Source organism: Drosophila obscura, unplaced genomic scaffold (assembly GCF_018151105.1).
Source record: "Drosophila obscura isolate BZ-5 IFL unplaced genomic scaffold, ASM1815110v1 contig_181, whole genome shotgun sequence".
Lineage (NCBI taxonomy): Eukaryota > Metazoa > Arthropoda > Insecta > Diptera > Drosophilidae > Drosophila > Drosophila obscura.
The window spans coordinates 626,375-640,672 of NW_024542769.1; the positions used below are offsets into that span (position 1 = coordinate 626,375).

Consider the following 14,298-nt stretch of genomic DNA (forward strand, 5'->3'; position numbering starts at 1 on the left):
AAAAGTACATACGTATAGAAGAAACATTTAGTCAAAATTTACGTTTTATACTTTGGCCGCTTTTGTTTGAACCTTATTATGTAAAAAATCCAATGAAAAAGAGTTCTGAAAACTACCCAATCCTGAACAAAATTCATTGAGGAATTGGATAAAATTATTTGTTCAGGGCTGAGAGGGCCAACTATCAAGTAATATTAAACTGAATATCAAAATTGACGAATTTCATATCACAAAATATCATAGTATGGCAGCTAGCAGCAACTACGAATTGCACGAGTCTGGCAACGCCACAAAACGACGTCACATTCGTTTTATGTTGTTTTTGTTTGAACCTTAATATGTAAATAATCCAATAAACTTCTGACTTCTGAAAACTTGCCAATCTTTTAGAAAATTTATGTATCTATCGGATAAAATTATTTGTTTAGGGCTGAGAGTCCCAGCTAGCTAGTAATATTAAACGGAATATCAAATTCGAGGAATATCAACGTTGAACGTTTTGAAAAAAACAATCGATACTATCGTGATAGTATCGGGCTCAAAAATTTTATTAAAAAACCATTGGAACCTTTTAGGAACTTGTCCATTGTAAAAATTAGATGCCACCTGTCGATTTGTTTACAAATGTGTCTTCGTATTTTATACCAGCCAATCCAAACATATCAAAAGCACAACGACTGTAGCTCGATACTATCATGATAGTCGCAAAACCGTCGATAGTAGAGGCTGGCTGTAATATATCGATACTATCGATTGTTTGACGCCTCTACTGCGCCCGCAGCGTATCAGTTGGTATATCAAAACCGCAAACCAAAACTTTTTGTTGTATTGTGCGTTGTTTTCTGCGCCCGCAGCGAAATAGTTTAACAAATTAACGCATTGTAGCGCGAAATTATTGGGAACCTGCGAAGGTAACGCGATTTTTCTGTGCGCTTTTAAGTGAACGAACGCCAAGTGAAACGTCTTCAAAATGATGAACGAGGCAGCTCTGGCCAACATGATTCCGTACGACACAATTGGACTCTATGAGCAGCCGAAGCCCCGTTTTATCTTCAAGATGCCACGCGTGGTGCCCGACCAGAAGTCCAAGTTCGAGAGCGACGAGCTGTTCCGACGGCTCAGCCGCGAGAGCGAGATCCGGTACACGGGCTACCGCGAGCGAAGCATCGAGGAGCGCCAGGTGCGCTTCATGAACGGCTGTCGCGAGGGACACACGGAGTCGAGTTTTGTGGCCTCGGGCACAAACCTGCAGCTGGTGTTCAACGCCAACCAGAATCCCTATCTGCACGACAAGGAGTGCGACTTTGACAAGGAGCACGGCAAAGTGCACATCAAATCCTACTTTATAATGAACGGCGTGTGTGTGCGTTTCCGTGGCTGGCTGGACCTGGAGCGTCTCGATGGCGTGGGCTGCCTGGAGTACGACGAACGGCGTGCCATGCACGAGGATGCGATTTTGCGCGACCAGATCGATCGCTACAACCAGCGGCTACGGGAATTCGAGGACACCAAGCGTGCCTATCGCGACAATCGGCAGGACGAGATGGAGGCTGTGCGCCGGGGTGTCGCCTCCGGCGGCATTGGTGTGGGCGCCAGCATGTGGCGACGTTAGTTGGACCTGTGGACGGCACCAGCGCCGTCCCTGCAACACGATCACGACCACGAACAGCAGCAGCAGCATCAGCAGCAAGAGACTCAATTTTCAAATACTCAATATTTTATGGACAACTGAAAAATGCTCCGCCTCGCCCTCTACTGGATACGACTATGTGGGATGGGATAGGCATGCTCCAATACATATATGCTCTCTAGATTAGTTTTAGCTCTAATTAATGCTTACTTTACGTATCGTATGCTTCTATGGTATTACACATTATAATTTAATGTGAATTTAGTGTCGTATGTGTAGCTACTCTTACAACTATAAATATAACCCACATAACTAATCAAGATGCGCATGATTAATGCTTGAGTATGTAGAGTTAGTCTGTGACGCAGTGTCGTCCCATCTGGTGTGACGAAGAGAAAACGAAAGACGTCTTTTGTTTTGTTTGAATACCATTTTATAATATACAATAATTAATGACACTTTATATATATATGCATATGCGTGTATCGTGTAAAACTAGGCTAAGAGGATTATTAAACGGGTATGTAAGTGGTCTCGCTAGGCGTAGGGGAAAGCACAAATCAATTGGCAATAAAAAGCAGCGAAATTGTCGCTCGCTCGCCCTAGCGGAACTGCAGATTGGAAATGCGCAGTCCGATGCTATCCTTGCCTATCTGGCTGACCTCGCACACGTTGCAGAGATTACCCTTGTATTGCGGATCGTACGAGGAGCCACAGAAGGGGCAGGTCACCTCCGGTTTGCCGCGATACAGTGGCTTCCAGCTGATGCCGCATATGTTGAATGGATTGAACTCCTCGTACTGCAGCTGATGCTCGTCCACGGGATTTATTTCGCATGCCTGCAGTATCTTGCGCACCTGCTGGGCCACATCCGGCCTGGGGGCCAGCTCCAGCAGACGGCGGGCGAACGAAGCCGCTGTCTTGTAGTTCTTCAGCTTGAAGTACATATTGAGGGCGGTGCGAAGGGTGAGGATCTGATGCACTGGCTGCAGTTTGCAGTGGGTGAAGTAGGCGGCCATCTCGCAGAGGCGCTTCTGCTCATCCAGCGTCGATTTCGGCATGCCTTTGCGCTCCGTTTCCATCTTGAGGCCGACAATGTACTCGGAGCAGATCTTCAGCAGCTGCTGGGCCTCGGCCGTGTCCAGTTTGGTCTCCACCACCAGCAGCGGAATACTGATCAGAATGGAATGGAACTTCTCGATGGCCTCGGTGAACTTGCCGGATGTGGTCATCTGGTAGCCAGCCTGCAGGCGGGACACCAGATCGTTCAGCTTGATGCCCATCGCCGGACGCTGGAGCTTCGCATTCGTCTCGGAGAAGTTGCGCAGCGGATAGCCGCTCAGGGATTGCAGATTGGGATTGGCCGTGTAGCTGGTGCGCGAGCAGGCGTAGTTCTGCAGGAAGAGGGTCTTGAAAGGCTTGAAGTTGACCACTCCCAGCTGATCGTTGAGCAGGCGGAAGGCGCTCTCGAAGGCTCCGGCCTTTACGTGATCCAGCACGAGTGGCGAGTTGTTGGCCCACTGCTGAGCTGGGGACAACCCCTTGTTGGGGGCCGCATAGTAGTTGCTGTCCAGCGCCGAGGCCTTTATCTTGGAGGCCAGCTCCTCGGGAACGACCAGATCGTCATCGCCCACATCCCAGCCGGCTCCATCCTCGCCGCCAGCACCTCCGGGCAGCTCGTCACTGCTGAGGGCATCGTGCATCTCATCATCGCCGTCCTCGTCCAGTCCCAGATCGGCATCTGCTCCCCAGCCATCGCCGCCACCATTATGCTCCTCCAGCACCGCTGCGTCGGCATTGATGTTGAGTGCCTGGCGGGCAGTGGCGCTGTTGCCAGCCCGCGTCACCATGGCGCCCTCGAAGAAGCCCTTGGACACGGACAGAAGCGGCCAGTTTGTCTCCAGTTGCTGGATGGGCACCGGTGGCTTCAGCAGCGTGGCATTGGGATTAACCTCGGGCAGAGTGTCGCCCTGGGCGGTGATGGTCTCGGCCAGCGACTCGGAGAGCTCATCGAGGCCATGTGTGGCTGCTGTCAGATAGGCCATGGAGGTGAGGCCGCAGTTCTTGAGAATGCTCACCCGCTCCTTGAAGTCCCCAAGGACCAGGGCGCCCTGGTACTGGGCCGAGATATCCTTGCGGATCTCGGCGATCTTAATCATCTTCTTGAGCTTCTCCAGGTTGCCTGTGATCAGGTAGAGGAAGCTGAGCTTGTCAAAGTTCTTGGTGCGCTGGTAGCACATCTCGACCACCTGGTGGTTGCCCTGCAGCAGTGCACTCTGGCCAAGGCGATTCCAGCAATCCTTGTCGTCCAGGGCCTTGGCCGCCTCCAGAGCAATCTCAATATTGCCGCACTCTAGGGCCAGGCCAAAGCGCGTCTTCTCGTCCTTGACAAAGTGCAGGGCCACCTCCGGATAGCCCTTCTGCTGCAGATAGGCAATGATGCTCTGGCCCACCAGGCGAGCGTTGCGCACCATATGCAGGACCTCGTCGTATTTGCGCTGGATGAGTGCCAGCTTGAACTTGTATTCCGTGGGATCGATGGTGAGGACGCGGGTGCGGCACTCGCGATCCAGGCAGAACACCTGATTGCCCTTGACGCGCGTCAGATAGATGGGCAGGTCGAGGGTGCGAATGATGCCGTGATCCCCGTTGGTGATGGCATACTTGATGTGGTTGCTCGTGGTGTAGATGAACACGCCGGACTCGTCCCACGCACCGGACTTGACACGACAGTTCTCCTGCACGGTGCACAGATACTGCAGCCGGCGGTCGCAGATGGTGACCGAGTGCTTGCAGAGTAGCGCCACCAGGGACATGTCTGGCGACCAGACAACATAGCGGCACTTGGCCAGCTTGATGCTGCCGACGGAGACGAGGCGCTGCACCTCGTAGAGGGTGACAAACTCGGGATCCCGGATGAGCAGCATGCCCGTGCCGGCGTAGAAGATCTCCTCGCAGAAGGTGGGTATCTTCTTGGTCACCTCGTTCTTGAAGTTCTTGATCACCAGCTGCTGGTTGCGATCCAGCACGGCAAAGCGGTTGCGTGCCACCCAAATGGCCGTGATGCCCGAGCTGCGCTTGCTGTCGGACTCGTTCTGGCTCTCGGTGTCCTTGGGTATCTGGCACAGGTCGTAGGTGCTGTTCTCCAGGTTATTGGTGCGCGTGCAGATGAGCACGGCATTCAGGGCCGGATTGTAGGACATGCTGTACACGGGCGACTTGCCCGGACGCAGCTGCATCACCACAGCGTCCTTGGTGGTGGTGAAGTCTAGTTTGCGCAGGTAGCGATCCTTCACGTAGTACAGCATGTTGCCATGCACAGCATAGGCGGGACGCTCCCGCTCCAGCTTAAAGACAACCATGCCTGAAACGAACACAAAATAGAAAAAAGTGATAAATTCGTAATCCTTATAGAGGGGAAAACAAAGTCTCTTACCGCCATCGTGACCGGCTGCAAATAGATTGAGTGTGGGATGTGCTGTCAGAATCCAGAAGCGCTCGTTGTCCCGCCGGAATGTGAAGAGACACTGACGCTTGGTCATGTCCCAGACGCGAATGCTGCGATCCTCGCCGTTCGAGATGATCAAATCCTGTCGGGGATGGAACAGCACGCTGGACACATTGTTGTAGTGGCCACGGCACGTGTCCACCTCCCAGGCCTTGTACTCGTTCATGCGCCAGAGCTTCACCAGACGATCGTCAGCGCCCGACACAATCAGCGGGAGAGTGGGATGGAAACTGGCCCAATTGACGCCACGATCGTGTCCCTCGAGCACATGCTTGACCACGGCATCGGCCTGGCCGAACAGATCGGTGGCTCCGGGATTACCCTTCAGATGATCATCCAATCCGCCCGGACCGGGAGCCACATTCTTCTTGCGCAATCCCGAAATGTCCCAGACGCGCACCGTCTGATCCAGCGAGGCGGACACAATCTGATCTTCCGTGGAATGGAACTGGGCACACATCACATAGTGGTTGTGGCCCGTCAGCACGCAGATGCAGTTGCGCGACTGCCAGTTCCAGATGCGAATGGTCTGATCATCGGAGGCGCTCAGAATCCACGGATATTCATGGTGGAAGGCCACAGTGCGCACGTAGTCCAAATGCGCCAGCAGCGTGAAAATGCAGCGACGCTGCTTGTAGTTCCACACCTTGATCTTGTAGTCATCGCCGCCGGAGACGAAGAGGGGCATCTGCTGGTGGAAGGCCACGCTGCGCACAGGGCCATCGTGCTCGTCGAACTTTTCCAGAAGCGTGTGCATGCGGTAGTCCCACAGCTGGATGACACCGCTGTGCAAACTGGTCAGAATCCAGGGACGTTTGGGATGAAACGAGAGTCCCTTCACTCGCGCCGACTTTGACTCGAAATTGGTCAACATGTTGGCAGTTTTTACTGTGTCACGTCACAGTGAAGAGATACTTCTTCTCGATTTGTGTTACTCCGTGTCGGCTTTCGTTTTACGTATGTACCCGCTTCAATCAAGTTCCGGGCACTCTCCTGTATCAAAATATACAAGTATTAGCACATCTATTCCAACATTAATCAGTTTATGCACCACGTAGGCCCCGCTCAACTATAAATTTCAAGAAAAACACCAACCAAATTGTAAAAATTGTGACACGTCAATTATCTTCTTCTTGCCAACGCAGGCGTAGGGTTGTATTCTATTCAAATCGAACAGAGCAGCTGTTGGTGACTAACTTCACTTGACAACACTGGCCGTTCAGCCGTTTTTTATTTTTTGACATAACAAATAACTAAAATCATGAAATATATTCAGAATTTAACTTGTAAAGTTCTTCAGCGGCGGTACCTGTACCAGCCACGGCTGTCCACACTATACTACAGCACAGTAAAGGGTAAGCAATGGCCACTTTCATTGAATAATCGTCCGCCGGCTAAGCTGCTCCATTCGTTCCATTGCAGATGCCGACACAAAAGTGCACTTGGCGGCGGGGTACCAGCCCAAACAGGTCGAACAGGCCTATTGGGAGCGTGACAAGGAGCAAGCGAATCTGCCCCAGGCGGGCAATCGCTGCAAGCGTGGACCCTACCGCATGTTGCTGCCACCGCCAAATGTGACGGGGAATCTGCACCTGGGACACGCTCTGATGGCCACTGTGCAGGATGTGATAGCGCGCCAGCGGCGGCAGCTTGGCTACGACGTGGACTGGGTGCCAGGCACCGATCATGCCGGCATAGCCACTCAGGTGGTGGTGGAACGCACACTCACAACTGGCGGGGGCAAGACGCGCCATGACATCGGACGGGAGGCCTTTCTGGGAGAGGTATGGAAGTGGAAGGCGGCAAAGGGTGCTGGCATCGTGCAGGACCTGCGCCTGTTGGGCTGCAGCCTCAACTGGGCGCGCGAGTACTTCACCATGGACGAACAGCAGGCAAATGCCGTCAATGTGTCCTTCGAGCGACTCTTCGATGAGGGCCTCATCAAGCGGCGCAATTCCATCGTCAATTGGTCCACCACACTGCAGTCGGCCATCTCGGACATCGAGGTGGAAGTGGTGGACATTAAGGAGCCCACCGCTGTGCGTGTTCCAGGCTACAAGCAGAGCGTCCTCTTTGGCAGAATTTTTGACATTGCGTACACCGTTGTGGATGGTGAAACACAGCCGGATGGCTCTGCCGAGGAGATTGTGGTGTCCACCACCAGGCCAGAGACATTGCTGGGCGACGTGGCCGTGGCCGTCCACCCACTCGATCCCCGCTACAGCAAGTATCGCAATAAGGATGCAGTTCAACTGAAGCATCCCTTTCGCAACGACACGATTCCCCTCGTCTTCGACCTCGCCGTGGACAGGGACGTTGGCACGGGGGCTGTCAAGATCACGCCGGCCCACGACAAGTTTGATTTTGAGCTGGCAGCACGACACAAGCTGGAGCCTCGCCAGGTCTTCACCAAGGGCGGACTCATTCTAGACACCTTTGCAGGGTTCGAGGGCAAGCTGCGCTTCGAGGCTCGCGACGAAATTGTCAATCGTCTCGAGAGGATGGGACTGCTGCGCCAGGTTCGGCCCCATGCCATGCAGCTGCCCATCTGCTCGCGGTCCAAGGATGTCATCGAGTACATGATCTGGCCGCAGTGGTTTCTGAACTGCAAAGACATGGCCCAGAAGGCGCTCTCCGAGCTGCACAGCGGCCGACTGCAGATCGTTCCGTCCAACTTTGAGGTGGAGTGGGATCGCTGGCTGGAGGAGGGTCGCGACTGGTGCATCTCCCGGCAGCTGTGGTGGGGCCATCAGGTGCCCGCCTACCAGTTCACCGATGCCCAGGGCAACGTCCACTGGGTGTCTGCTGCCAGCGAGCAGGAGGCCAGGCGCAAGGCCCTTCACCTGTTGGGCGGCAAACAGAAGGAGCTCAGCCTGGTCCGTGATCCGGATGTGCTGGACACTTGGTTCTCATCGGCACTGCTGCCCTTCTCCTCGGCTGGCTGGCCCAATGAGTCGTACAAGGAAAAGTATCCACTGGATATAATGCAGACGGGACACGATATACTCTTCTTCTGGGTGGCCCGCATGATGATGATGGGCCTGAAGCTGACCGGCGAGGCGCCCTTCAACAAGGTGCTGCTCAATGGCATCGTCTGCGATGCCCATGGCAGAAAAATGTCCAAGAGCCTGGGCAACATTGTGGCCCCACAGCAGGTGGTGCAAGGCGCCAGCATGGATGTAAGTATCAGTACCTCTGCAGAAGCCTCTTCTTCTTTTACTCATACAATGATGAATGCCAATGCCTTGCAGAGCATTATCGATGGGCTGGAGCAATCCCTCGCGGCGGGTGTCATCGATGAGGGTGAGCTGGAGATTTCGTACAAGTGCATGAGCAAAATGTTCCCCAAGGGCATACAGGAGTGCGGCACAGACGCGTTGCGTTTCACTCTCCTGAGCCACAACATTAAGAACCACTTCATCAACTTCGATGTGAGCACCTGCCACACCAACAAGCTGTTCATCAACAAGATCTGGCAGGCCATGCGCTTCACACTGGGCGCCGCGGAGCGTCTGAACGTCTCGCTGCACCAATTCGAGACTCTGGACGGAGTGAATCTGGGCACTTGGGATCGCTGGATCATAGGCCGTCTGGCGGAGACATTGGCCATCTGCTCGGACAGCTACAACAACTACAATTTCCACATGGCCACGGCGGCCCTCAAGCATTTCTTCTATCAGAATCTCTGTGATACTTACTTGGTATGCCAATGGCGGTCATTTTTTCTCCGACTTGTGCCTTGACGCTCTGTCCCATTTAACCCGCAGGAAACCACCAAGACTGAAATTAACCATCGTACATCTACCGGCTACATCCATGTGGGCACCCTGACCGCCTGCCTCAGCTGGGGACTGCAGGCCATGGCGCCGTTTACACCGTTCGTGGCCTCAGAGCTGCTGCAGCATGTGCCCCTCAATATGGAGGTGAAGCTGTCACAGTACGCAGACAGCAAGCTGGTGGCGGAGATCAACGACATAGTCGGCATTTGCCAGAGCATTCGTCAGCTGAAGAGCAAGCACAAGGTTAGCAAACGACACGCACCCAAACTCACATTGTTTGCCACAAATGCCGAGTCCGAGGAGATTCTGGGCCGTCATCTGCAGCAGATACAGCTGCTGGCACGCTGCGAGCGCGTGGATCTGGATATGCTGGACGAGAACTCGAAGCAGGCAAAGAAAATGAACCTCTTCTCCACGGCCGGCGCACTCTGCTCATTCGGCCTGAGCATGAACGATGACTTTGGCATGACTTTGGAGCAGCGTGACGCGATGGTTCGGAGCAACATTACAAGGCTGAAGCGGCTGATGACTGAGCTGCAAAAGTATCGCATGCGCCTGGACAATGAAGCCTTCCAGCTAATGGCCGACAAGAAAACGCGGGCACATTTCGAAAATAGGGTTCGTTTGGCCAAGATTATGGCCCACGATAGTAGCTAGTTTAAAGTTCCGATTGTCTATTTGCAGGTCAAGGAGCTGCAGGCGGAAATTGAGACAATAATGCAGGAAACAGCGTGATCTCAATAGCCAAAGGATGTAGTTAGTGCCCAGTGCGAGTGGCCAGTGCCTTTGTTATTGTTTGATAATCCATTAAGATAACTTACTAATAATAGTAAACTAACTTTACAAAATGTAAATTGAATCGCATTCAATGAGAGATGGTGATGGTCCTCCTACTACCTGCCACGCCACTTCACTTACCTGCTATCAATGGACAAATTTATAAGCTAGCATCGAGTCTTTTTGTTTTTTTTTCTTTTTTTTCTTTTGTATTTATATATTAGTTAAGGTAGCTATAGAATTGGACATGCATTTTGCGAATACGATAAGTAGAAGCCGCGATTCGATATATCCATATCCTCATTGCCATCGGTTACCGTGTAGACGACAAAAGGCTTCGCCGCAGTTGTTGTGGAGACCAGGCCCAGGCCGCAGAATCGATCGCTGGCCAACGAAGCGCCGCTCTGCGTGGGTGCGGGTATGACAATATAGTCGGTTGTGCAATCCTGGCTCTGAACGGAGGACGTGGCCAGCAGGGTAGGATCCACAGCGCCCACATCGTTGGTCAGCGTAAAGGAGTACGTGTCGGAGCTGACCTGGCTGTAGGTGATGGAGCAGATGCCAGACGCCTTGCGTATGCAGATGCCGTATTTGGTGTTCGCCAGCTGCCGCGTGCCCTGCACCCCAATCGAGTTGAGAGCGGAGGATGCAGCGGACACGTAATTAAAGCTGGAGAAGGTGCCACTGGTGGGCGTATAGTACTGCAGGCAACCGGCTGGCGCCAGCGAGTCCGACTTACAGCCCAGCATTCGTATCTGGAACTGCCATTGGCGATTGAATGTGTAGCCGGCCGAAGTGGCCACCGATATGGTGATGGGGCTAACGCCATTGAAGTCCACATAGACATGCTGGCCGGAGTTCTCGCCGCAAATGCTGGGCACCTGCGAGGCCCCGCCCGTAATTGTAACCGCATCGGTGCTGCACGCTCCATCGCCCGTGGGCGGAGCCAGCGACAGAGCCAGAAAGTCCACGCGCAACTGGCAGATTGATGCATCCGGTGGTGTCACCACAATGGAGCAGCGTCCGCCTCCGGCATACGGCGACGGGTAGTTGCTGCTGTAGAAGTAAGTATTGTTGTACGTGGTGCTCGCTCCGCATGTCCTTTGATCTATCAAAAGCATTCGGATATTGCAGAATCAATGGAAGGGCAGCAGTGGGATTACTGGGATCCAAGTACTTACAAATACAGCAGATGGCCTGGGCGGTAATGGTGGAACAACTGCCGGCGGCCACTCCGTTATTGTCCGAGCATTCGCCATCAATCACGCATGTGCCCAGCAACAGGTTGTTGCCCACGCAAATGTCGTTGGAGAAGCGACCGATTGTGTAAAAGGGAAACCCTGAAAAGGAAAAGGGTAAGGATTACACGAAGATAATGGTAATCAAGTCTTCCTAATCGTGGATGGAATTGAAGGTGCATTGGAAGCGGAAACGTTGCCGGGCGGACCCAATGATGGTTGGAGGGCATAGCTAAGACTAAAGAATCCCGGACTCAGGTGATAATTGAGGCGTGACCCACATACGGAGACCACGACTACGACAAAACAAACCTCCAGCACTCATCAGGCCTGGGAGAGCTCAAACACTTTGGCAGAGGGAGAGATCGATCGATCAGCCACTTACAACGAGGATGTCGTGAGTCACTGCGTGCCAGACTGGAGTTTGTGCCTGCCTGCAGGTCCAAGCTGCCATTTTGGCTGGCAAGTTGCGGTTGCAGCTGCTGCACTTGCTGGCTGCTGGCGCATGCCGCACTGTAGATGCCCAGAATATAGCTGCTGAAGAAGATCACCACAATGGCTAGTAGGCGCGGGGAGTTTATGGCAGCAGCAGACATGACTAGGTGGATGAATAATCAATTCACTTTCGGTTTTCGCTCGTAGATCGCTCGCCGATCTGGAAGGGATTCGGAATGGATGGAATAGACCGATCAAAGGCAGGTCCGAACGCGCTTGTGTTACAACGTAGACTGAACTGAGGCAGGCCAAAGTTTTGGGGGCATACAGTGGCGCAGATCCAGGTGCTAATTGAGAGAACCCGACGAGGCAGCGGCATTCATGCTAATGCCGAACATTGGCTCCAGGGACGGTCGTGGGCCTGTCCATGCTCTTCTATCGGATTTTACAACTGGGAAAGTTTGATAGAAATGGTTAAGCAGAATGTTCTTTTTACCCGCAGAGTCTGGTGGGCCGCTCCTGACCGAAGATCGTGTGAAGCTTATTTCGTTGGAATTGGAGAGAATGTGGAGCACTCACGCATAGGAAGTCCAATGGCCAGCGACCATCCATTCTTCGGTATGTTGATCTTATTTCTCATTCGATTTTACGCGTATTATTTTAACGACAGCAAACAAATAACAAATAACTGGGCGAGGAAAGTGATAGAAATGCCTGTCCGGGGCTACACCGTTTTCGCGTAGTCGGCACGCGTGTGGCGCCGCATGATACCCCAACCATTCCTCGAGCCTGGTAATAGAAAGTGCTTGCTATTTACCCCCCTTAATATGTGTGTAAACGCATGTCTAGAGCCATTTCTTTCCGCTCGATTTGTTTTTATTTCTTTAAATAATCTCATGCCGATGCGATCGACAAGCGGTTACAGATGATGTAACGGTACAATTCAATTGTGTGTTGGCAGTGCTGTGGGCGCGTGTAAGCTCTCTTGAATGGCTGCCTGCTGCTGCTGCATTTACTAGAACGCGGCACGCACGACATAAATTAGCAGATTCCCACTAATATCAGACTCTATCCGGCAGCTAATTAATGTTTAAACTGAAAAGGAAGGTAAAAGTGGATTGAAACTTTGATTGTTTCCAGGCCGAAGCGAAGCGTAGAAAGTTGGCGACTTCTAAGCATGTTAACGCTCTGTTAAGTTTACAGCAAATGTTGCCTTGCCTGTTGGGCTTTTATTAAAACAATAACTAGCAGCTAAGAGCACAATAGAAAAAGCAAAACGCCCACCCCTTGGCCTATTCAATTTCAATAATGGCACCAGCCTTGGACAGCGCCTCCTTCAGCTTCTCGGCCTCTTCCTTTGGTATGTCCTGCTTGACAACGGTGGGAGCGCTTTCCACAAACTTCTTGGCCTGCACCAGGTTCATGCCCTCCAGCAGATTTTTCACCTCCTTAATGAGCGCCACCTTCTGCTTGTCATCGAACTTGACCAGCTTCACGGTAAAGGAGGTCTGCACCTTCTTGGGCGCCACTTCCTCCTCGTCGTCGGCGGCCGCACGTGCCGGTCCCGCCGCAAACTGTGGGGCAAAAGCTGTCTCTGGCAGGTTCAGTTTCTGTTTCAACAGGCTGCTCAGCTCGGCGACCTCCAGCAGATTCAGAGCAGCAATGTTGGTGACTATGCTGTCCAGCTTGGGATTGGGTGGCTTGGCGGCCCCCTCTGGAGCAGGCGGCACCAGTTTTTCAGCTCCCGAGACAGCGGCTGGGGCCGCTGCACTGTACATACGCTGCAGTTGAATGTGGCGTGTGATTTGACGCAGGGCGAGACGTGTGATCTGCATTGTGGTTATGTCTGTGCAGGAGTAGTGAATGTTTAAGTAACCAAGTCAAAAAATAACAATTAGTTTTCAATTTACTTGTGTTTTTCTTTTGGTCGAACTTTTGGTGCGAGCAGGTTATGTGAGCAATATCGTTACCGACGAAATATCGAATTTAACCCACCGAAGCACACTCTGCTTAAACAGGTGACCAACTGGAGTTAAGTCGCGGAACATTAGTTCCTTCTAACTCCATTCTTCCTCTTTACTTAAAAAACAAAATGAACACGATATCATTCACCTGAAATGCGTAAAAAATGTTTCAAGTTTCACAATATTCGTGCGTAAATCGAATTACCCAATGGGTCGACGATGGGTTAAGTTAATCGTTCTCTGTCCACGATCGGAAATAATGTTCCCCGATTTTGATATTCAGTTTAATATTACTAGCAAGATAGGACTTTCAACACGGAAAATATTATTTTATCCGATAGATACATCAATTTTCTACAATATTGGCTAACTTTGGGGCTTTATTTTTATTGGATTGCTTATAAAATAAGTTTTACACAAAAAAGGTCAGCGAAAAATAAGAGCATAAAACGTAAGTGGGAATAAATTGTAACGTAAGTGGGAATGGAATGTTACGTAATTTGAGCACTTTTTGATTGTCAAACGGTACCATCGATATTTGTATAATTAATTAATTTAATTAATGTTTAGATTCAGTTTTCCAAGCAGCTTTTAAAAATGAATTGTTTTTAACCTGTTCATGATTTTTTTGTGTATATACAAATACAGATACTAATTTTCTTTGTAGTAATTTTGCTGAAGACTTTTACTCAATTTAACATTTAAAAAGCACGGAACGAGCATCAACGGTCATGGTCAGGAAGTGAGGACATATTCGGAACGGGTGATTCTCTTTGGAGCAGAGATCAGACGTCTTTGGAACAGGATTGCCTTGGGAACGGAACGGATTGGACTGGCTTCTGGAGGGCTGCGGATTTTGATTACCTTTGGACGGTGGTGGATTCTGATCGCCTTTGGAAATGGATGGGACGCACTCCATGACCTCTAGCGTCAAGCACCGCTGATTAGGAAGGAGTAGATTTCCGTC

At 51.6% G+C, this 14,298-nt stretch overlaps 5 protein-coding genes across 5 annotated transcripts; 2 read left to right on the top strand and 3 right to left on the bottom strand.

Moving 5' to 3' along the window:
* The first annotated feature begins 751 nt into the window (after positions 1 to 751).
* Positions 752 to 2,093, top strand: LOC111071455 (protein big brother). Its single transcript, XM_022362804.2, has one exon. It carries the CDS (start codon positions 971 to 973, stop codon positions 1,610 to 1,612), a length of 642 nt encoding a protein of 213 aa, XP_022218496.1. The 5' UTR covers positions 752 to 970; the 3' UTR covers positions 1,613 to 2,093.
* On the bottom strand, positions 2,046 to 6,333 carry LOC111071453 (coatomer subunit alpha). The gene is made up of 3 exons (XM_022362801.2): positions 6,234 to 6,333; positions 5,067 to 6,131; positions 2,046 to 4,994 (listed from the first exon to the last, which is right to left on the bottom strand). Exons 2-3 carry the CDS (start codon positions 6,010 to 6,012, stop codon positions 2,233 to 2,235), a joined length of 3,708 nt encoding a protein of 1,235 aa, XP_022218493.1. The 5' UTR covers positions 6,013 to 6,131; positions 6,234 to 6,333; the 3' UTR covers positions 2,046 to 2,232.
* On the top strand, positions 6,070 to 9,771 carry LOC111071454 (valine--tRNA ligase, mitochondrial). The gene is made up of 5 exons (XM_022362803.2): positions 6,070 to 6,493; positions 6,561 to 8,317; positions 8,390 to 8,839; positions 8,906 to 9,535; positions 9,602 to 9,771. Exons 1-5 carry the CDS (start codon positions 6,400 to 6,402, stop codon positions 9,650 to 9,652), a joined length of 2,982 nt encoding a protein of 993 aa, XP_022218495.2. The 5' UTR covers positions 6,070 to 6,399; the 3' UTR covers positions 9,653 to 9,771.
* Positions 9,772 to 9,912: 141 nt separating this feature from the next.
* Positions 9,913 to 11,612, bottom strand: LOC111071456. The gene is made up of 3 exons (XM_022362805.2): positions 11,318 to 11,612; positions 10,876 to 11,034; positions 9,913 to 10,802 (listed from the first exon to the last, which is right to left on the bottom strand). Exons 1-3 carry the CDS (start codon positions 11,526 to 11,528, stop codon positions 9,928 to 9,930), a joined length of 1,245 nt encoding a protein of 414 aa, XP_022218497.1. The 5' UTR covers positions 11,529 to 11,612; the 3' UTR covers positions 9,913 to 9,927.
* Positions 11,613 to 12,558: 946 nt separating this feature from the next.
* LOC111071479 (50S ribosomal protein L7/L12) lies at positions 12,559 to 13,383 on the bottom strand. Its single transcript, XM_022362857.2, has 2 exons — positions 13,278 to 13,383; positions 12,559 to 13,213 (listed from the first exon to the last, which is right to left on the bottom strand). The coding sequence occupies exon 2, from the start codon at positions 13,200 to 13,202 to the stop codon at positions 12,660 to 12,662; it is 543 nt and encodes a 180-aa protein (XP_022218549.1). The 5' UTR covers positions 13,203 to 13,213; positions 13,278 to 13,383; the 3' UTR covers positions 12,559 to 12,659.
* Positions 13,384 to 14,298: the final 915 nt, after the last annotated feature.